We start from the raw sequence: 22,474 nt of genomic DNA, 5'->3' as shown, positions 1-22,474 counted from the left end.
CCTCCTCTGTGTGACAACCTTTTAAGTATTTGAAGAGTGCTATCATGTCTCCCCTCCATCTTCTCTTCTCCAGGCTAAACATGCCCAGTTCTTTCAGTCTCTCTTCATAGGGCTTTGTTTCCAGACCTCTGATCATCCTGGTTGCCCTCCTCTGAACACGCTCCAGCTTTTCTGCGTCCTCCTTGAATTGTGGAGCCCAGAACTGGATGCAATACTCTAGATGAGGCCTAACCAAGGCCGAATAGAGAAGAACCAGTACCTCACGCAATTTGGAAGCTATACTTCTATTAATGCAGCCCAAAATAGCATTTGCCTTTCTTGCAGCCATATTGCACTGTTGGCTCATATTCAGCTTGCGATCTACACCAATTCCAAGAGATCCTTCTCGTTTGTAGTATTGCTGAGCCAAGTATCCCCCATCTTGTAACTGTGCATTTGGTTTCTATTTCCTAGAAGTAGAACTTGGCATTTATCCCTATTACATTTCATTCTGTTGTTTTCAGCCCAGCACTCCAGCCTATCAAGATCACTTTGAAGTTTGTTTCTGTCTTCCACGGTATTAGCTAGGGCTGTGCATGGACCCCCACCCCCGCTCTGCAAATTGCAGATCGGGTCTGCTGCGCCGCGGAGCTCTGGCTCTGAATCGGAGCTCCGCAGCGGTGGGGGTCGTCACCAGGGAAGGCCCCCCTCCCTCGTCCCCCTTACCTGCTTCCGTCCTGATCCGCCGCCAGCTTCACTAGAGCCCGCAGCTCAACCAGGAACTGTAGGCCCCGCTTGCGGCCTACACTTCCGGGTTGAGCCGCGGGCTCTAGTGAAGCCGGCGACGGACACAGGTAAGACCTCCTTCCCCCTTGCCTCCTTAACTGGCTCTGCCGCTGTCGCTGCACGGGTGGCAGCGGCAGGGCCAAGTAAAAACCCCTTATCATTTTTGCGGAGCTCCGGATTGAGGCGAAGGATCCACCTTCAGCTCGATCCGCTCTGCTGCTCCCCCGATCCTCTTCGCCTCCGCCTTAAGGGGAGGTGAAGCACCCCGATCCGCTTCTGCTTTTCCGGTCTGATGAGAAGTGGAGCACAGCCCTAGTATTAGCTATCGCAGCCTTGGGGAATTTGGGGGCTGTTTTCCTGAGTTTTTAACCTTCCATTCTTTTGAAAAGGGAGTATCTAGTCCTTGTGTTTGTGAAGAAACGGGGCAGAGAATGCAGACACCCTTTATACCCAAGTTAGGTGATTCCTGGGGACAGTCCTGTTCTTTCCAGAAGTAAAGCATCACGCACATTGGAGCACCACCACCAGAGATGTGGAGCGCGTTGCCATGCGTCCACTAGAGGGCGCAGCCCGCAGTTGCCGGGGCGGTGCGGTGGTGCGGGGCGGGGAGGGAGAACAGGTTTCCCAGCCGCCGCCGCCGCCTCTCTCTTTCGCGTCCCGCTTCGGTGCGGCGAGCGGCCGGCTGAGAATGGGGGAGCCGCCGCCGCCAGCGCCAGCGCCGCCCGCCGCGGGGTCCCTGTGTGCCGCTCCAGCAGCCGCCTTTTCCTCTGCGCGGTGACTTTTCTCTGGAGTAGCCCCGGCGGCGATCCTCCTCGGAGCCGATCGTCCGCCGCTTTCCAGAGCTTTTCTCGGGTCTCTCGACCCACGTTCCCCCGGATCATCATCATCATCATCATCTGCTGCTGCTATTATTACTTGCTTGGGAGCTGATTTTACTCTGCAAGACTCCGGAATAGTGTGTGTGTGTGTGTGAGAGAGAGAGAGAGAGAGAGTTTGATCGTCTCCCTCCACGCGACTGACGCGAGATCTCCATAGTAGCGGGAAAAGGGATCGACTCCCCCACCTCTTTCGACTCAGCCGCTCGGAAATAACGCGCGCGCGCGCGCCTTTCCCGGGAAGAGATCTGTTTGTTTGCTTGCTCGGGGCCAGGCAGCCCCCCGGGGCGCCTCTCTGCCGCTCCCCGCCTGCCGGCTCTCGCGCCCTGGGCGCTGCTGTTTCCCACGGCCGGCCGTGCATTGTTTCTCTTTGCATGGATGCGCCATGGCCACCGCAACGCTGGTTTGCAGGGTGCAGTTCCTCGATGACACGGACCCGTTCAACAGCACCAACTTCCCCGAGCCCACTCGGCCGCCCCTCTACACCTTCCGGGAAGACCTCCCGCTGGTCACCCAGCTGGCTGGGGTGCACCGCCTGCTCAAAGCCCCCCAAAAGGTACTGGGGCAGGAGGGGGAGGGGCTCCTGGGAAGGCGGCCGTTGGTCTTGGGGGGCTTCTTTCGGTGAGGGTTGGGCTAAGACCCTTGTGTGTGCGGGGAGGGGAGGCTTTTGATCTGTGCATCTTTTACAATCGTCCCATTTTTGTGTTGGAGGAGCCACTCTTTGTCCCTTCCCCAACCCGGTGCCCTCCAGATGTTTTAGACTCCAACTCCCATGAACCCCAGACAACATGACTTGGGCGTTAACCAGGAATGCGGGGGGGGGGGGGACTGCAGTCCAAAAACGACTGGCGGGCACCAAGTTGGGGAAGGTGGATTTCTAGTGTGCCACTGGTGTACGTGTTTCCTTGCATAGTCATGTAAGGAAAACTGTGAACTCTTTGCGTCCAGAGGAACATGTGATCTAAATTATTCGCGCCTTGGGAAGTGTTTCACCCAGTTCATAATTTGACATATGGAATTCATTGCTACAAGATGCGGTGGTGGCTGTAAAAGGGGATGAGACCAATTTATGGGGTTGGATCCTGTCCAAGGTAGTCACACTTTGACTACATTGAGATCACTGGGGCCTAAGTTGGTCATGACTAACCTGGCCGATGGGACTAAAGCATGACTAACATCGTCTGGAACCAGCCTATGGAGACCAGGTCTGTCAACAGCTATTAGTCATGATGGCTACATAGAACCTTCTGATTCAATATACTTCTGAATTCTAGTTCAGGGGGGAAACTGCAGGAAAAGGTTGTTCTGGTTGTGGACTTTCCAGAAACATCTAGTGGACCAGAGAAAGGACACTGGACTAACTAGATCCTTGGCCTGCTCTTTTTGCTTTTATGATATTCTGTCTGTCAAACGCCTGTTAAGTACTGGGGTTTAGCACATGCCCAACTGTTGTCTATTTTGGTTCATTGTCTGTCTGACTTGAGAACTGGCTCTTGCATTCTTGCACTAAATTTTTGAAATGTATGAACATCCAGAGGGTGAAAAGTGTGGCAAGCCATGAAAATGATGACCATTGTAACATCCTGAGATGCAAAAATATAAGGTGCATTCTGAGTTGCAGGGAAATATTTTGAAGTTAATATTTCAGAAAATTCATTGAAGTTCATGTGCCATGTTGTACCCTATGTGCTGCTCAGCAGTTATCATGTGATGATCAACCTACAGGTTGTTCTCCATTTCCAGAAGACAATGAGATGCTGTTATATAGATAAGACCCAATACGCTACTATGTATCATAAAACACTTAATAACAATAATAGAAAAATGTTCCAAGGCATTTCTGGCTCTGAAATCAATGAAGACAAACATCACAATAAGATGCACACGTGCAAAGAACTGCATATAATGAAGGACTTTGTATAAAGCATGTGGCTGTACTGTCAATGGGGTTGATACAATCCGGGATCCAATATAATCACTACAGATTGGCAGTATCATGTGCTGGTGGTCACGAGACTATTTTATGCTTTTGTATACTGCCATCAGATCTCTTCCTACATACACGTGGCTCTTTCACCATGTCAAGTCAATTTGTATTGATGACATTTCTTCATAGTTTTTATTACACATCGTCCGTAGTGTCCTTTCTTATACATTGTCCTTCAGTTTGCATGTTTATATTTCTGTGATGCGTGCCTTGGTGCATTATTTTTCAGTTGTGTATTAAATGTTGTTATATCTCCATGTATTTGTATCTATCTGTACAACACTTATATGTCCATGAGAATCTCATTGTCTTGTTTGTTTTTGTTTTATCTTGTGGGCTATTTTCTAAATGGCAGTGCCTTGATATGTAGTGATCTTGTCACAGTTGACGTGGCCTCCTTTGGTTTTGATATCTTGTTCACTTTGCAGAAAGGTCATATACATCTTTTCAGTCCATCAGATGATGGAAGATATCTGGACAAAATACTTGCTGGAGATGGTTGCATTCCTAACAGTACGGAAGGAGGAAGGGAATATACCTCTTTTCAATACTGGTGTTCAGTATAACCAGATGGACACATTGATGCTAATTGGAAAAAAACATGCTAAGAAGTTAAAAATGGGACAGTTTTATCCTTTGCATGCTTATTCAGAAGTAAGTCCCATTAAATTCAGTGGAACTTACTCCTAGGTAAGAGTGCATGGGATTTAAGCTTTCGTAATTAGGTTAATGATATAGACCATTTTTCCCTTATGGAAGGAAGGAATCTGTAAATTAAATTCTACCCTTCTCAGTTAGAGATAAGAAAGCGTGTAAAATTGTTTTAAACTCTCAGATTCATGTCTGGAAGAAGGAAAAGGTATGTCTGCTGTCCAGTGGGGAAAGGATTGTACTTCGGGTTTCAGGCAGAGGATTTTACTAAGATCTTCAGTGTAAAAATAGTGCAACAGTATGCTGATACCACAGCACCATGTGGGGTGGAGATAGAAACTCTATAGTGATCAGTTAGAGCAACCAGCAAGTGCAATTTGAGATCCTTGCAGATGACTGCAGAAGTTGTTGTTCGTGGGCATTTGTAGCCATTGCCAAAACTGCTTATTTGGGTGTTTGTAGCAAGCCATGGGACTATGGAGATTTTCATAAGCACACCCAGGAGGCTTCCGGTATTAGTCACGGGTCTAAGAAACATTGCTTTTGCTAAGAAATTGTACTTTTCCCTTGAATAAAACCACAGAACGTTCCTAATGCTTTCCCCTGTGCCTCAATTAAACTGAACTTGTTTGGGAACCTGGAGATTTGAGCCCTGCTAGTGCATTTTGAATTCTTTCTTAATAAGTAATCGCGGCACGGCCTGAGTGCCTCTGAATCTCAACAAGGAGCCATTCTGAACAATGTGCGTTTGGCATCTCTGCAGGTGAATGTGTCTTGGTGTTTTCATTAATAATTAATTTGTGCTATTTTCTGAGCAACCCGAGAAGTTGATTTCCACTTCCAGAGTTGCTTTCCAGGGCAGGCGTCCTTCCCACATTAGCTAGAAGGACTGGCGGTCTTAAAGCTTTGAAAACAGACCCCCCCTCCCCCCGCCGTAAGAGCCAATCTGATGCATTTGCTGCTTCTGAGCCACCTGTTTGGGGTGTCCTGTAATGCTGGGAAGGGATGTATCCTCCAGGACTGATAGTGAAGGTGGGTGGGGGAAGGTGAAGGGTTTTCTATGGGCAAAGAACGGCTGGTTTAAGCTGTTGCTCTTGTATCTGTCTTAGGAGCTGACAGTTGCACTGAGGCTTTGGTAAAAATAGCAGTTAAGTCTACTGTCCTTGGAACAGTTGATACCCTTGTAAAAGCTGCAGCACGCAGCCTAGCAATTAGACAAGCCATAACCTTTGTAAAATCTGGCCTTGTCAACCGTCTAAATGCAGCTCTTCCTACTTGCAGATGCCCAGTCATGATCATACCATCAAGCAGTTGTTTATACTAGCTGTACCCAGCGTAACATACGCCGTTGTAGCATATCTTAAAGTTTATTAATTAAATATCATCGTGGGGGCTGCTTGGAGGCCGCCGATACAGCGCCGTCTGGCAGACCTGGGGGGCAGGGAGGTTGGGGGGAGGGGGAGCAGGTGTTCCCCTCTCCCTGGGGTTCCTGTCAGCCTTGGGCCGCCCGCCCAGCTCGCATGAAATTAGGCCGGGGCCTGGGCTAGCAGCAGGCGAGCGGCCTCCCACCCGGCTACCAAGGGCCCCGGCTGTGCCTCGCTCATGCTCCGGACTGTGGCGTGCCCCCTTAGTGTGTGTGTGTGAGGGGGAGGAACGAAGAAGCAGAAAGGGGGGCAGGATTACCTTGGAAAGCCCGGAGGAGTCGGGCAAGGGGCTTAGCAACCTGTATCAGCTGACGTTACATGTTACTGTTGCTTAGCAACCTGTATCAGCTGAAGCCTGTATGGAAACATACCTAAGCATTTTATAGAGAGAGATTGTGTCACGACAGAGATGCATGCTGTGCTTTGCAGGGTAAAGTAACAAAACAAAAAAAACCAGAAGGCCCTGAGGCACTTACAATCTATATTTTTGTCAAACCATGAGTGAAGTATGCTTGGATTTGGATTCAGTTAGGGACTAGAGGTTAAGCTAAAAGCTTTATGCCAAATAAAGGGATTGCGGGAGGGATTGGGAGATAGAGAGGTTGGACCATAGGTGTTCTGGGAGGGAGATTCTGACATAAGGGACAATGGGGAAATTGGAGTGATTTAAAAGAGGAGTTTAGAAAGCTTCATATGCTTCTAAACTTTCTAAACTTCATATGCTTTCTGAAAGAGGAGTTTAGAAAGCTTCATATCTCACTAAAAAAAGGTGTGAGCCTCTTGTTTTAAAGACGTTCAAAGAGTACTAAAAGCATAGTTCAAACAACAACAAACAAGTTCAGCAGGAGTTTTGCTTTTGAGGAGCCATTGCTGGTCAGATTGGTCCTTGCAAAATGGCAACTGCAGAACTTTATTAGAAGAGCCTGTGTGGTGTAGTTTTTGGTCTGGAACTTGGGAGATTTGGGTTCAAGTCCCCGCTTGGGCATAGAGCACACTGGGTGACTTTGGGCCAGTTATGGACTCTCAGCCTAACCTACTTCACAGGGTTGTTGTGAGGATAAAATGGAGAGGAGGAAGACCTTGTAAACCGCCCTGGGTTCCTTGCAAGAGATGTAAATGTAATAATAAAATTAAAAAATGCAAGGAATGTATATTCAGTACATGATGCTCCACGTCCAGAAATCCTAACTACATTCTGATCAGTGGGGTTTTTATAGTGTCATCTTAAACATGGTTGTACATCAGTGATTGTTATTGGTACAAGGGATTATTTCCAAGGAAGTATGGTTCCAACCTTCAATCACGGAGACCTGTGAAGTAATCCCTGGCCATAAGGGGATGGGGGATTTTTTTTTTTTTTTTGCACACTTTAATGGCACTGTGAGTTAGGGGTCCCAAGTATAATGGTTCGCACAGGCACCATTGCACTCACAGACACCTCCCCAGCACCCACCAAGGCCCCCTGCCCCCTGTTGTTGTTGTTCAAGTGCCTGGTTTATAACTGCCTACCATCTTGCATTTCCTTTCCCCAGTACGCCACTCTACCCAATGGGGACCCAGAGGCTTTTGTGGGTAATGAAGATGGTGGGCGGCGGCTACAGGTAGGCCAGGCGCTTCACCTTTCAGGACCTTGGGCCAGGGGGCCCACTTAAAACGTCTCACGAAGGAGGGGGAAAGGCCTCTGCTGCTGCTGCAGCTTGGTGAGATTGGAGGAAGGGCTGTGGGGTGACCAGGGTGGATTGGGCTGCAGGGTGACCAGGGTAGATTGGGGGAAGCTGGAGAGGGCTGCAGGGTGACCAGGGTAGATTGGGGAAAGCTGGAGCGGGCTGCAGGGTGACCAGGGTAGATTGGGGAAAGCTGGAGAGGGCAGCAGGGTGACCAGGGTAGATTGGGGAAAGCTGGAGAGGGCAGCAGGGCAACTAGTAGTTTGGTGAGCAGAACTGTCAGGTGTCCTTGGGAAGCCAACCTGGGGGCCTGGCAAGGAGGGCTGCGGGGCCTCCCAAGGTGAGTTAGAGGGGGCTGCTGGGTGACTGGGAAGCTGGTGGGGAAAGCTGCTGGATGTCTTCGTGAAGGCTGGGGAGGGCGTGAAGGATATGTGTGCCCTGGTTTGGTAGTACTGGGCAGGTAGTAAAAATAGGTTTGTCAAGCCACTGGTCTGGTCTGAGTTCAACCTAAGCCATGTTTGGTCGTAAAATGGTAAGTCTGTCTTCTGCACCCACCTCAAGTTCCTAAACTAGTTTGTTGACATGTGGACTTTCAGATATGCAAGAAAATAGCCGAGTTCAATTAATCCAATCCAGTGACTGTTCCTTTCATTTGCAGAACATCTATTCCATGCACTCCAGCCATCAAAGGTTCCAGCTATATTGAGGGGGAAAGGCTAGATGATGATTTGATTTGTATAAAATATTAGAGGTGGCTGATAGCGATAAATTAATAACAAAGAACAAATATTTGTTTTAAATATTATTTATAACAAACTAAAACAGCAGAGTAAAAGATCTCAGAAAAAGAGAACAGTAACAGTGATTTTAATGACACAGATCTAAAAAAGAACCCCCCCCCTACACCAAATAAGCACAACCCACTGACATAAACTTGTATTCACAGCCCACCTGAAAGGGGCAGGCAGGCATCTCTTGAGAGACCGTTCCAGATCATGGGTGCCACAACTGGAGGCCTCACCTGTGTAGTCGCCTGCCATACCTCCACTCAATGTTGGCTGCTCTCCTTTCATCTTCCCTGCTGTTGGAGTTCTTGGGTAGGCTCTTCTGGGAGAAGGCAGTCCTTGAGAGATTCTGTTTCCGGGGGTGGGAGGGATAGGATTTCAAAGGTCAAAGGTCATCTTCAGTTAAGTTTGAAAGCAGATTAGTAGCAAGTGAAGCCGGTGGAGGATTGTCGTAATATGATGAAATGGAACGGCTCCAGTCAAAAACCGGGCAGCCACATTCTAAAGCAATTGAAACTTCTGGCACCAATTAGCGTTGAACACCTTTCTTGGTGCCCACCATGGTACTCTATCTCTCCCATTTAAAACACACACACACACACACTTTGTTGTGAAATAGGTTTCTGTTGGTGCTGAAAACTATGGATTCAAAGAAGTTGTTTAGTGTGTTGGGGCTCAGATACCACCCCTGCCTTGAACTTAGTCTTTAGGGCAGGTTACTTGTCCTTTGCCATGCTTCTCATGGCAGACATTTTGTGGTGGTGCCCAGGACAGTTTCTCAATTGCTAAATATGCCCATGACCCCCCAAATCTGTTGTAGACTGTGTTCAAGGGCATGAAGGTCCTTATTATCTAGTCTGGAGATGACAAGAGCATGGACAAACAATGATAGGTCTGGTTTCTCCAAGTAAGGTTGCAGTTGGTGAAGAAATTGATTTAAAAGTATTCCGGTTTTCTTCCTGCATAGGTTGGCACTGGCTGCTGCTGTGTGTAGATAAACTGAGCCATGTGTTTGGACATGAGTGTAGTTTCGCATGGTTTGTGTGATTCCGCATACAAATGGACCTATTTCCAGTACAGTTCCAATTGACCTTCATAGAGTAGATTGAGTGCAGGTTTTTGTTTCTCTGTCCATGACATTTTCCTCTGCTTTCCCTGTGAAATTCACACCCAGCATCTTGTATCATCTACACCAGTGCCAGTGCCTGGACCAAGGGCCTCTTCTTCTTCTTCTTCTTCTTCTTCTTCTTCTTCTTCTTCTTCTTCTTCTTCTTCTTCTCCTTCTCCTTCTCCTTCTCCTTCTCCTTCTCCTTCTTCTCCTCCTCCTCCTCCTCCTCCTCCTCCTTCCAGTGAATGTACTTATTTTTGTGCCATTTACTGATAAGTAGGAGGATCAAAGCTTACATCTTGAGATGCCACAGACTATAGGCCTACATTTGAATCTATATTTAAGTCTCAACTTTACAGTCAATCACCACTTCTTCTGTTCCTCTCAGCCTTCCCCTGCAATCTGATATTTATGTCTTGGACTCAGTAGAATTTGATAGTTGTTGACTTACAGATCTGAGTTCTTGTTTGTCTTTTTGTGCACATACACAGACACACACAAAGAGTATGTAGATGTTATTATTTATTTATTTATTTATTTATTTCATTTCTATACCACCCAATAGCCGAAGCTCTCTGGGCGGTTCACAAAAATTGTTATGGCATGTTTCATAGTGCTGTTCCAAGACTTGTGCCCTAAATATACTGATGAAGTTCACTGGACTTCAGAGGTGATTTGGAGAAATTGACTGGCTTGCCTTTCTGGTATTTTCTGACAATGAAGAGCATTATATCATAAACGTTGCAATTTCTCTTCTCCCGAATGTTCATGCATGCAGCAAGTGGTGGGCAAATGGGTACCAGATCCACCAAACTCAGTCTCTATGCATGAGCACTGACCCAGATGAGATAGGAGGTTTTTGATCTCTTCTCCATGCCACATTTCTTGCCTTTCGCTACCAAAAAGAGCAAGCAGGGAGGTGAAACTCAAATTAGTGGCTGATGGATAATTTATTATTAGAAGAGTGTGGTCTTGATAGACAGGCTGTATAAACCAGGACACTGTGCAAATACCTTATTTAAAAAATAATAATAGTAATAGGAGAATGTGTAACTGTTGCCCTTTAGGAAGGCTTTTTTCTAATGTTCTAGACAGTGTATTTTCACGAATAATTCTCCACCAGCATTGCAGTTTGCTTTAAAGAATGACAAGTCTTTCAGGAAGCTGGAGTCTTACGTCACTGTAGCAACTAACAGTTTTTGTTTTTGTTTTTATTTTGGGTGGCATGAATTTTCACAGGCTCAAATGTACTAATCAGATGTAGTTTTTCAAGTGACATTACCACAGGGTTTGAAAAAGCTGTACTGAGGTTCATTTCTTATTCAGGATTTGTGATGAAACCAGATTTTTGGCTATGCAAGACCCTTCGTTTAGGACTCTTTGAATGGCCCTTTCTAATGTAAAGGTGACTATTTTAAAAAAAGAAAAGCAATAAAGAAGAGGAACCCTGTTGTAAGCTACCTAACTTCCAACTGTTCTACAAGTTAAGACTGCAGTACAATACGGACTTACATAGAGAGGCAGTGTGGTGTAGTAGTTAGAGTGTTGGCCTAGGACTGGGGAGATCCAGGTTCATATCCCACCCACCCCTCAGCTGTGAAGCTCACTGGGTGGACTTGGGCCAGACACCTACACTCAGCCTAACCTACTTCATGGTGTTCTTATGAGGATAACATGAGTGATGGAGATAAAATGAGTGGCGAAGAGAATCATGTGTGCTGCTTTGAACCCCTTGGAAGAAAGTAGTAGCCAACAATAAATAAGAGTCAGCTCCATTGAACTCAGTGGCACTTCTGAGGAAGCACACATAGGATCAGGCTGCAAAACACGCTGATAATTATTTACTTAACAAAGCTCTCCTGCCAACCATAATACAACCTTTGCAATTCTAATGATAGTCTAAATGATATTACAGAGAACTGTTATCATTTTATAATGTTTGTCCTGTTTTTTTTAAACTGCTAGTTTGTGCTAGAAACCTCTTCAAAGAAAGGGAAATAATATACAACCCTGTCCTGCACTGATTCTTTCCGTTACTTTCTCTTATTTATATTTATTTAATTTTGGTATTGAATCTCTCACAGTTTAGGCTAACAGTTTGAAACATTAGATTTGGCAGTATTTGCTGTGATTTACAGAGCAAAAAAAGAGAAGAAAATCAAGCTTGGCCTGCCTTTGGTTTTTAATCTGGAATCCCTGCTAGCTCCAATTAGCAAAGATAAGATAATTAATGTGCCTCCCCTCTCTTGCCCAGTTTCCTGTATCTCCACACTTTAGAATGTGTGCTAATCGCCCAAACAATGTAAGGCTTGCCTAAGCTTCATGTTATTGGCTCATTCACTTAATTCAGAGAGGGAAGAAGGGAAGCTTGCCAGAGCAAGGCATCCTTGGCTGCTTTGGTAGATGGCTGCTCCAGAAGAAGACAGGTGTCCTTTGGTGGTTCTTGTTTTCTGGATAATTGCAGTAAGAAGTAGAAAACTCCTGGATCTGTCTTCCTTTTATATAGACAAAGATAACAGTGTTGTAAGGTTATCTATTGAATTGGTTCATTTGGACTTTGGGACAAGCCTATGTTCATATAAGCTTATTTGATTATTAGTTGCCAAAATTCCAGGTATCTGTAACTACTTAAGTTGTGGAGTTCCCTGACAGCCAGGCTTACAGATCTATACATGCCTGTGTATGTAACGGTTTGATCTGAAGCGTGAAACCCAGTTGTTGTTCAAGACTTTGGTCTAATGTCAATGTGCTACTTCATCGCAGTCTGAAAAGCATTCTTTTCCAGTAAACTTCTAATGTATTTACTGAGGTTTGACTCTTTCTAGTGTTTAATTTTTAACTTCTTATATTTATATTTTGAATGATTTATTTGTATTTCTTGTATGCTATTGCCTTTATTTGTTTTGGGGGTTTATTGTAAGCTGCTTTGAGCATCTCCATATTTGGATGCGGAAAGGCAGGGTATGAGTATCCTTAATAAGTGAAGGTGTTTCCGATAGCCAAAGCATGTCTGTTGATAGTCACAAGGCTGGTTCTCGTTACAGGTGAGGTCACTGAAAGTGGAAGTGAAGTGAGTGGAACATCTCGCTAAGGGAGGTGGAGTTCAGGAGCTTGAAGGACCAGGGTGAAGTCATTGTCCTCTGGCCTCCCAGCTGGGACAACAAGGAAGCCCCTCTTAGGATGTGTTTAGCCTGGGAATGATAGAGAGGGAGGTGGTCCCCAAGTGCTATCTACTTCTAAGGAGCTTATCCTCCTTTCTCTCATATGGGGATGCTTGGAGTGACATTTGCCAAGACTGACTTCCACTTGATCAGCCAGCACTCTGCTGATCGGGACCCCGGAGGCTGGCATTATGGGGAGCCCTATTCCTTGGTTCACCATTTCCCGTGGAACACCAAACAGAGGAAGCCCCTTGATGGAGCCTATCCCCATAATGGCAGCCAGGGCTTGTTCCTGCTGAGTGGCAGCATTCCCTGCATAGGGCTCATTTCCCCTTCACTGCATGTTGACCCTGCAGTGTCTATTACATCCTTGTCTGGAGGAGCCTCCTGGGACCACAGGGACATGTGGTGCATGTCACTCACCCTCTTGAGACCTTGGACCAGGTTGGATGCAGGATACTACTGTGGAGGTGGCCATGGTCCATCTGTTAGAGCACTAAGTGATTAGGGAACACATGGAGATTAGCTGAAGTATGATGGGGTTCCTATGCCCAGGATAAGGAGTGGAGATCTGCTTGGTAAAAATCAGCTGCCCCTCCTCTTCTCTCCTTTGGGCTGCACTGGAAGGGAGTTAAACTTTCACTGTATGTTCTACTCATGCGGTGAATGTGAATCACTGGTTTTACACGAGTGACTATTTAAAATAATGAAACATGACTAAATTCAAAGCCAATGTGGTGTAGTGGCTAGAGCATTGGACTGGGAGTCGGGAGATCTGGGTTCTAGTCCCCACTCAGTCATGGAAACCCACTGGGTGACTCTGGGCCAGTCACAGACTCTCAGCCCAACCTACCTCACAGGTTTGTTGTTGTGAGGATTATGTACGCCGCCTTGGGCTCCTTGGAGGAAAAAAGGCGGGATATAAATGCAATAATAAATAAATAAATAAATTTTAGAATGCCACAAATCCTTTTACTGGGATAGAGGAGAAAAATAGTGACTGACCTGACTGGAGCTATATTGATAACCTTTACTTGTACTTATTTTAAGTTTCATTCAGGTAAGAAAAGCAAATTAGAAATATAAAATGAAAGGAAAAATTATGAGTTAAAAAAGAGTAACTACAACAAATTCCCTCAAAACAATATTTTCAATTTAATCTTTTTTCTCTTAGAGGTTTCAAATAATTATATATTTTCACTCGGTACCAAATGCAATACAGGTACAGAGAGAGAAACAAAGGAAAAATATGCCTTCCCCCTTTTATGTTGAATATTTTGTTCAACATGTTTTCCCATATTTTATTGATTTTTCAGGAGGAGTTATTACTGCTATACAAAATTTCTTCATAGCTTATCGTATCAGTATATAAAATATGTAGCCAAGTAGTTTACCCTTGAATATATCCAAGAGCAATTTTTTCAGACTTTCTAAGCACTTTCTTATTCCCTCCCCACTAAAATCTCTACTGGTGCTTCTAGCGGAAATAGTTGCTACGTATATCCTTGGGACTGACAATAAATTATGTCACTCATCAACTGGGGGGATGTTATTTAGCGAAGTTGTTACGAAGGAGGTATTGGTGTGTTTTTTAAAGAAGGGCAAAATGTCAAGCATGATAAGAGGTTTTCATGTGGAGTGGAGGCGGGGAGATAAAAAGGCCTTTTAAAACCATGACATATTTTATGGGTTCCTCACCCCCACTTCAGAAAAGTCTGTGTTTCTTCACTGGAGAGTGAAGAGGCCTGTCTATACAGCCTTCGGCCGGACTGTCTGGCCAAGTAAACATTGTAACGGGTTACCCTCATAGATTCTATAATGTTTGAATTTCACGCTCCCCTTTGTAAAGGCACTGCAAAGCATGTGCCTCTGTAATGGAATGTGACGTTTGTTTAAACGTGCAGAGGAACACTACATAGCTCTTTAGAAACATAATGCTGTATTTACTGTACATGAAACTCCAGGAGGGAATTAGGTTGGCAGGATGTAATTATGCATCTTGGAATTCAGCCAGGCAGGTTAACATACCTCTGCACTTGGAAAAGACTAGGAAGTTCTTTACAAGGTCTGAGATCTACCGCTTGTTTGGCAATTAAATGGTAATAATCTGTATCACCGTGCTAAGATTTCTTTAATGCTGGCCCAAAGGAAAACTTCTCTCTCTCTTTGTCTCTCCCCCCGGCCCCCGCTTTTCACCATCAGCATCTTTTTAAACACCTGGATAGTGTTTAGTTGTCCTCACTTTGTGTAGTTGCAGCATATTAATAATGCCGTGGGTGATGGTGTTGGATGTCTTGGGGGAAGAAATAGGTTTTATTTTACTACCAGTAGTATATCCTTTAATGCAACCAGTTTGCAGTTCGTGTTTTATAAGTGAAATGGCTCAACTACAGAAGCTGATGGTGTTGTAAATGTAAATTTGCACATGGCTTTGCTTTTGGTTTTATTTATTTTGCTTTTTTAAAAAATTTAATGCCACCCTTGATAGTTTTAATATATGTAGATAGGAGGAAATAATGTTAATATCAACAATAACAAGCTGCAATTCTAGACAAACAGAACAATTCCGGTAGGCCTACCCGGTGGAATTTTAGGATGCTTTTAGAATGTTTTTTAGGATGTTTTAACAATGTATACTATATTTTTAATCAGTATTTTATGTGTTTTATACTTACTGCTGTTCCCCGCCTCGATCAAAACAGAGGCGGGTAAGAAATATATTATTATTATTATTATTATTATTATTTTATTATTATTATTAATTCTATTACTGTACTCCAATATTCACACTATATCTTACTAACCTATAGACATCTCCCTGTGATCTGAACCTGGATGTGGACTGTTGTGTTTAGAAGCGTTACATGGTAGCTGCATTCTAGGATTGTATTGTTTCAAAACACAGGTGGATGAATCTGTAATTGAATGCTCCCCAATAAAAGACCTTGATGTTTATGAAAAGTTAGTCTGTCAGGAAGAAGAGTTCTAGCCTAGCCTTCTCCTTGACTTCTTAATGTGTGTGTGTTCTGTTCTTTTCTTTTTAAGCATGGGGAGCATTGAATCATGCATTTCCAAGCATGCATTGGAGTCTTGCACATTCTAGAATGCTTCAGTTCAAGAAAAGCTGTAACCTGTTATTTTTCTGAATATATGCCTCAGTTCCTTCTTTGATGGGGATGATCCTATCTATTCTGCCTGAGGTTTGAATCTTGCTATTGACTGAAGTAGTTCCGTTGCTGTCTGTTCTTTTCTGCCATAGGCATTTTCAAGAAATAACATGCAGTCGGTCAGTTTATCTGGTTCCTGGAAACCACAAGTCGCCTGCTGACCCTCCTGTAATGGTACCCAGCTTGTCTGCATTACAACGGTGTTAAAACACAGGCAGGACCATCTGCACAGTCTAAATTGTAAAGTTCTCCTTGCAGTTATGCTGTAAGCATTTCTGAAACCACAGCATGACTGCTGAGCCAATCCCCCCTCCCCTCCCCAGCTCCAAGGTCTGAAGAAAGGAGGCTGTGGGACAATTGCTGTGCCAAATGGATTTGTGGACCCCTGCACGTCATACCTTTGTTTCCAGGGAATTGTTTTGCTGTGTTTCCTGGATTTACTGCTGATTTGCTAATCCAGGTGCATGGGAAGTTTCAGTGCAGACATACGTTCCTCACTTTAACTGCAGTCCTGCACAAATTTTCTTGGATGTAACTGCCATTGTTTTCATTGGAAATTCCATGTAAGTAGGTTTAGCATTAGGATTGCAGATCTTTTTTAGGGGCAAAGTAAACATGATATCAGCAGATCCAATTTTGGACCAATTTGTTTTTAATTGCATAGAAAGTTATGTATGTGTTGGGGGGATTAACAGCAAACTGGGGCATACAGGTGAGGAATGCAGAACCCTCCCCATAACCACCTCTCCCCAACCACCTTTCTCCAGTCAATCAAGTACTTGTCAGAGAAAAGCACCTGTAGGAGAGAGAGGGCGGTGGTAGGGGTTCTGCATTTCTCGCCCACATGCCTCTCCTGCTGGTTAAAATGGACTCCATTTCTACCTCTCTTCCTGTGTAATTGGGGCAGCTCTTGGTTTAAACACATGGAGCTGCTGCTCCACTGACTTTGGCCCTAACATACTCAACTTTGTATTGTTCTTAATTCCATCTGTCAGTAGATTGGTGACACAGACACTCAAGTTTCTGCTTCATAACTTAGGACTTTTCATGTTAATTGCTGAATGTTATTTTACCTATAGGCTGACCTTAGAGGCTGTTTTCTGGTGCAATAGCTCCCTTTTTAATCTTTGTTTCTTTATACATTTATATCCTGGATTTCTACTATCTAAACCAGCAAATAACATAGAAAAACACAAAACTTTACAATTAAAACACACCCACACACACGTGTAACTAAAATGTTCTTAGATGTCCCAGGTAAATCAAAACCTATATTACTGTAAGTAGAAAGATATACTGTCCTTCAAAAGACCTTGAGTTTATAATAGTCATATTGCCTACTTACATAGTAATAGCAGAAAATATTTCTTTGGTCACGCATCCCTCCTAATATTATATATGGCGTTGTTAATAGGATAAGAATAGCAAAGAATGGGTGACTGAACAGGTAACATTCTCCACCTCTGATCATTCTTCTAAAATGTTTTCAAGTCAGATTAGGTATGCTTTTGTCTAATTCAGATCCTGAACAAATTTAACTCTGGGCTGCATTGACATGCAGTTAACTGGGTCTCTTAACACTAGAAGGAAGGCACCACTAAGGCTACAGTTCTAAGTACACATGCTTGATCGTCATTCCTGCTGATGATAATGAGACGAAGGCCTGAGAATATGCAGTTTAGTTTCTTCTACAGAAACTGGACATAAAGGCCCAGTTCACAAAATTATAATGTTCTGGATTATTGTAATGTGCAAGCCTGACCACAGTGCAATCTTTGAAGTTTACTTAAAAATAATTCACATTAAGATCACTGGAGTTTACTCCTAAGTAAGTCTGCATAGGATTGCTATTTTAATAGTCCTTAACACTGAGTGGATTATGCCCACCTGAAATTAAATTCCATCATACTGGCAACATTCGCTAGAACAACACAATCAGGTTTATTGTTGATTTATCCTCAGCTTTGTTGTTTTATTTGGAATATTTTGATGGTTAACTTGAGCAAAGTATTCTTACTAAAAGGGAGAGCAATATTGAAAGGAAATAAATGTTTTCTTTGATGAACTGCATAAAGTTTTATTTTCCTTTATTGTATGATTGCAGTGTATAATCACATTTGTTGAACATGTTACAACATGTAATTGCATTGACTTATATTCAGTGACCTGGCTGCCTCGTAGCTGTAATCCCAGCCATTGTAAGAATGCTGCTGACTGAATCATGGGGTAAAAATAGCCTTTTACTCAGACGTGGTATATGTTACTGCTTGCTCTCCTCATTGGCTAATCGTTGATAACTTTTGTGCAATTAGAGTCTGACAGATATAATACCTGGAATACTCTTAATTGACTATGACTTACATGGAAAATAAGTGATGTAAAATATGGATTGCTGCTAAGTGCATTATGCCAGATGAAATAGTGGCTTTGAGTTTTGGCCTCATCAGGCAACTGACCAGTGACAGAAGTCTGATGTCTGTTGAAACTATTAGTAATTAAGTACACAGTTGAGGGCTAGATTCCTATTTACTTTTAGCCTGTTTTATAAATAATAAATCCTAAAAGCAATGATTTCAATAAAACAGGGATGTCTCTGCCTTTCTTTGGACTGTACTAGACAGGATTTCTTGTGTAGGATCCAGACAATCATACGTGGATTAGCGCAAGTCCCATTAATTTCAGTGAGCAAGTTTGGATCCAACCATTATGTTGGGGGAAAATATTTATTTATTTGTTACATTTATATACCGCCCCATAGCCTATGCTCTCTGGGCAGTTTACAAAAGTTAAAAACAGTAAACATTTAAAAAGTATAGAAAATTTAAAAACATAAAAACAACTGTATAAAAACAATAGTAACTTGTTTTTGCTGTCAGCCAAGTGCAGATGTAATGCTGGACTCTCTGAGCTGTGGTTAAAACATAGGGAGCTAAACACAAGACTGAGCATAATCTCATCTCATCCCTTTCCCTCCCCTTTCTGGAGTTAATTCCCTTTTCATGTGTTAATGGCTGTTAGTGCTAGCCAGGGTCTTAATAGCTGTTAATGTTAACCACTTAAATATGATCTGAAAATGGGCCCGTTCAAACGACACGTTAAACCAATGCTGTAACCATGGTGGTTAAGCCAGAAAGCTGGACTATGTTCAGAAGACACCTTAAATCATGGCTTTAACCATGGTGAATAAGCCTTTTTTTTTTTTTGCTTTACTCACCATGGTTAAAGCCATGGTTTAAGGTGTCTTCTGAACAGGGCCAATATATTTTGAATGTGGTTTAAAGTTGGGGAAGGGAGTTTGCTCTTGAACTAAAGAAAGTGAAATCAAGGAGTGCATGTTTCTGTTACTGGGTTCCCATTTCTTAACCATGGCATGGCTAGCAAGGAAGCAGGGTTTTAGCGAGTAAACTTTTATTAGCATGCATGTACGTTGCTAAGAATTGGGAAAATAGGAATATGCTCTTTTTGAAAGGTTGATTTCAAAAGGTTTCACATGTCATGCTCAAGTGTAAAATCACTGCGATATCTTACACACATTTGGATTCAGCAAATGCCATTTGGAGATTTGTAGAAGAATGGCATTTATTTCTGTGGGGTTTTTTTTAACAATAGGAATTAAATGGTGATGTTTTTATGCAAATACTAAAAATGTTATAGACAAAATGTAGCTACTTATATGCTAATATAAATAATGCAGGGATCTCTAACCTTTGGGGCTCATGCACAGATTGGAATTTTGAGGGGGTGTCATCGGTATTGTCACAAAATGGGTGCTATGAGGGCATCATGCCTGTTCACAAAATGGCTTCTGCACCACGCACAGAGCCAGAGAGAGGGGAAGAACCTCCATACACACACCAGCCCCAGAGGGGGTACAGACCCACAGAAAGAACAGAAAACACTCTCTCTTGTTTCCCCTTAATTTTGCTCCCAACTCTCGCCTAGAAAAGTACATAAAGGTGAGAGAGGAAGTAGAAAAGAATGACACTCTTCTTGCTTTTCCTCTCATCTACTTTTGATAGCTACTTCCGCACTTTCAGTAACGGAAAACAGCTCTGTGTGTGGTAGGGGGACGTAGAGACTTGGCAGGTGTCAGAGGTTTTCATGGGTGCTTTTGTGCCCACGGACACTGCATTGAAAACCCAAATATTGAAGGCAAGGAACAACTTATATAGATATTGTACAGGACATTATGAAAATACTGTCCTCTTAATGTAAGTCAAATTACTTTAAGAAATAATCTTTACTGCCTTGTGATTGGTTGGATAGGAGTTTTTACAGCACTCAGAAAAAAATGTTATCATTCTCTAAGGATATATGAGATTCTCTAAAAAACCATTATTAACTTCTTCTGAGTCAGGACTGTAAATGCAAAATGACTACAAAATACAGTGCATTTTTCACCCACCCTAATGAAGTCTCATTATTGGGAAAATAAAACAAAACTTACTAAATTTAAGTTTCCAGCGTAAACTCTGGGTTGTTTAATCCCGAAATAACCCAGACATCTTGGGTTTGGATGTCATGGAACAACCCAGAAACAGGGCATGTGTGGGTAGTTTTGGAAAGTGGAAGTATCAAGCGGGTGAGAGACAGAGTGTGTGCTTTCGCCTAGCTGTGCTATTTCCTGGGGGTTTTAACCCAAGAATTGAGTGTCAAATTCAAACTAGGTCATTGTTTAAGAGAAAAAGCAGAAGTACTGAAAACTGCTGACACAAAAATTCACCCTTCCTCAACCTGGTGCCACTAAATGTATTGGACTACAATTCCAGTATCCCCCAGTCCAAAGCATTGGAGGGCACCAGATTGGGCAAGTTTGCACCAATTAATTTTAGCAGCCCAAAAAATTGTGCGTGATATGCTGACAACTGCTCATCTATTTCATAAGAGTTCGACTCTCTTCGAGTTGTTGGGGCACCTTCAGTTTCGTTGTCACTACTTATTAGTTCCATTTCAGAAATTAGTTCCATTTCATACATAACTTCCAGTGATGTATATGTATTCCTTGTTACTAATGAATTTATAAATGGAACATTTTTCATGGGAAAACATTCATTTTGGTCAGTTTTTGTCCCTAAATCCCCAATTGAAAGTTGTAAGCAAGCACAATTTGTGTCATTGTACAATGTGATTACCTCTCATGGGGCATGTCTGTTAAGGCATCAGTCTTGTCTTCCCCAGCCTTGTAGAGCTTCAACCAACATGAGATAATCTCAGTTCTGGTCTTAATCCAGTAAGGTGTGATTTTTAGAGTAAAAATCCTCCATGAAGCTCAAGGTGGTGAGGGAAAAGGCACAGTTGCTTTCGGTACATCTTGTAAGAACCAAATAATTGGGTATGAAAGTAATACCGATGTGGGATGCATGAATCCTGCACAACTTGTAATTCATCCAATTAAACCAGTAAAGCATGGTGGCCCAGCAATGCAAGGCCTTTTATTTCATGGAATTTTCTCCTTCCCTATTCCATGGTCTTGGGTTTCACGGCAGCTTCACAGAGTGGATCTGACCATTGTTTTTAGGAAGTGTAAATTGGATGTGCTTTGGAATAAGTGTAAATCAGATGTAATGCTGTTACTACTGCTTTTAAACTTAAATGTAATTTGGGAGGGGGCTGTTTCCATTGCGCTAGCGTAAATGACCGGTAGTGCAATGTCAATAGTGCTTGCTAGTGCAGTGGGTTTTCCCGGTTGCATTAGAAGTTGTTTTCACTAAAGCAACCTAGTTTATGTTAGTAGTGTCTCATTGGATTCTGTCTTTTGTTTCTGAGTGATGTTATTGGTTTTATTATGTTTGTGTGTCATCCCTCATAGCTTTGGCTATAGGCAATTAATAAATGACATAAATAAACAAAATAAGATGCAGATTTCAATGTGTATCCCCATTTTTTAAACTCTGCAGCTAGCTTATGCACAGTTTTTTCTTTTCTTTTCATCCAGCAGCTTTTGTACATGCTGGAATGTATATTAGATAAAGTTGGACAAAAGGTAGGTTTGAGAACATTTCCCACACCAGCAGAACTTCAATATCCACATAAATCACAATAACCAAGCCTGCTGCATTACCACGCCATCCGTACCACAGGCTCAATAAGCCGCCTGCTGTAGCTAAATGCATAGAACGGCAAAAACAGGAGGGTTCTCTGGCATTTGCAGGCCACAATCCATGACTGGTGGATTGTGCTCAGCTCAGTGGGTCTAGTCCAGTGGTTCCCAAACTTTTTCAGGTCACCGCCCCCTTGGTTCCACAAACTCGTGCCCAGTGCCCCCTACACTACACTATAAAAATCATTATTCAGAACAGTGGTTTTCAACGACCCCATTAAGGAAGATAATAACAATAAAATTCAAAACTAACAATTAATTGAATATTTATTCAAAATCCAATTACATTTTTTTAGTTTATTCAATTAAGCATAATTGATGAACTTGATCCAGTGATATCATCTTTTCAATGTCTGATAGTCATTTAGCAAGAATATTAGATATCACATTTAGTAACTAGGGTAGAGTACCTCACTATTCTGTAAATTCTTAATGTGATGGATGGGCTTCATGAAGTGATACCAGTTTCCCAATGTCTGGTTTAAAGTCACTTAACATGAGTCTTAAATCACCACGTTTAGTAATCTGGAGTTGATTTCTTTGCTTGGAGAGGAGTAGGCAGACCACACTAAAACCACATTCCACCAAATATGATGTTGGAAATGCAACCAGGAGCTTCTGAACCACTCTCCATAGTGCAGGATAGCGATCAGAAATTTCCTTCTGTAACCAAAACTTCTGGTATGGAAAAGACCACCTCGAGTGCCCCCCTGCCACCCCCTGGCCTCTTAACGCCCCCCCATGCAATCCCACTGCCCCCAAGGGGGCAGTACCGCCCACTTTGGGA

The 22,474-nt window shown here is 43.1% G+C and overlaps 1 protein-coding gene across 12 annotated transcripts in view; it reads left to right on the top strand.

The window, feature by feature from the left end:
- The first annotated feature begins 1,998 nt into the window (after positions 1-1,998).
- The window catches only part of FHOD3 (formin homology 2 domain containing 3), a 401,018-nt gene continuing 380,542 nt past the window's right edge, over positions 1,999-22,474 (top strand). For all 12 annotated transcript variants that reach the window (XM_063131345.1, XM_063131400.1, XM_063131398.1 and 9 more), the window contains exon 1: positions 1,999-2,196. In XM_063131345.1, the coding sequence (XP_062987415.1) occupies positions 2,026-2,196 (171 nt within the window). In that variant the 5' untranslated portion in view covers positions 1,999-2,025. The remainder of the gene's footprint in view (positions 2,197-22,474) is intronic.

The sequence above is a fragment of the Elgaria multicarinata genome, chromosome 1 (genome assembly GCF_023053635.1).
Source record: "Elgaria multicarinata webbii isolate HBS135686 ecotype San Diego chromosome 1, rElgMul1.1.pri, whole genome shotgun sequence".
Classification (NCBI taxonomy): domain Eukaryota; kingdom Metazoa; phylum Chordata; class Lepidosauria; order Squamata; family Anguidae; genus Elgaria; species Elgaria multicarinata.
Note: the sequence above shows the minus strand (reverse complement) of the source record. Positions and strands in the feature narration are given on the sequence as shown.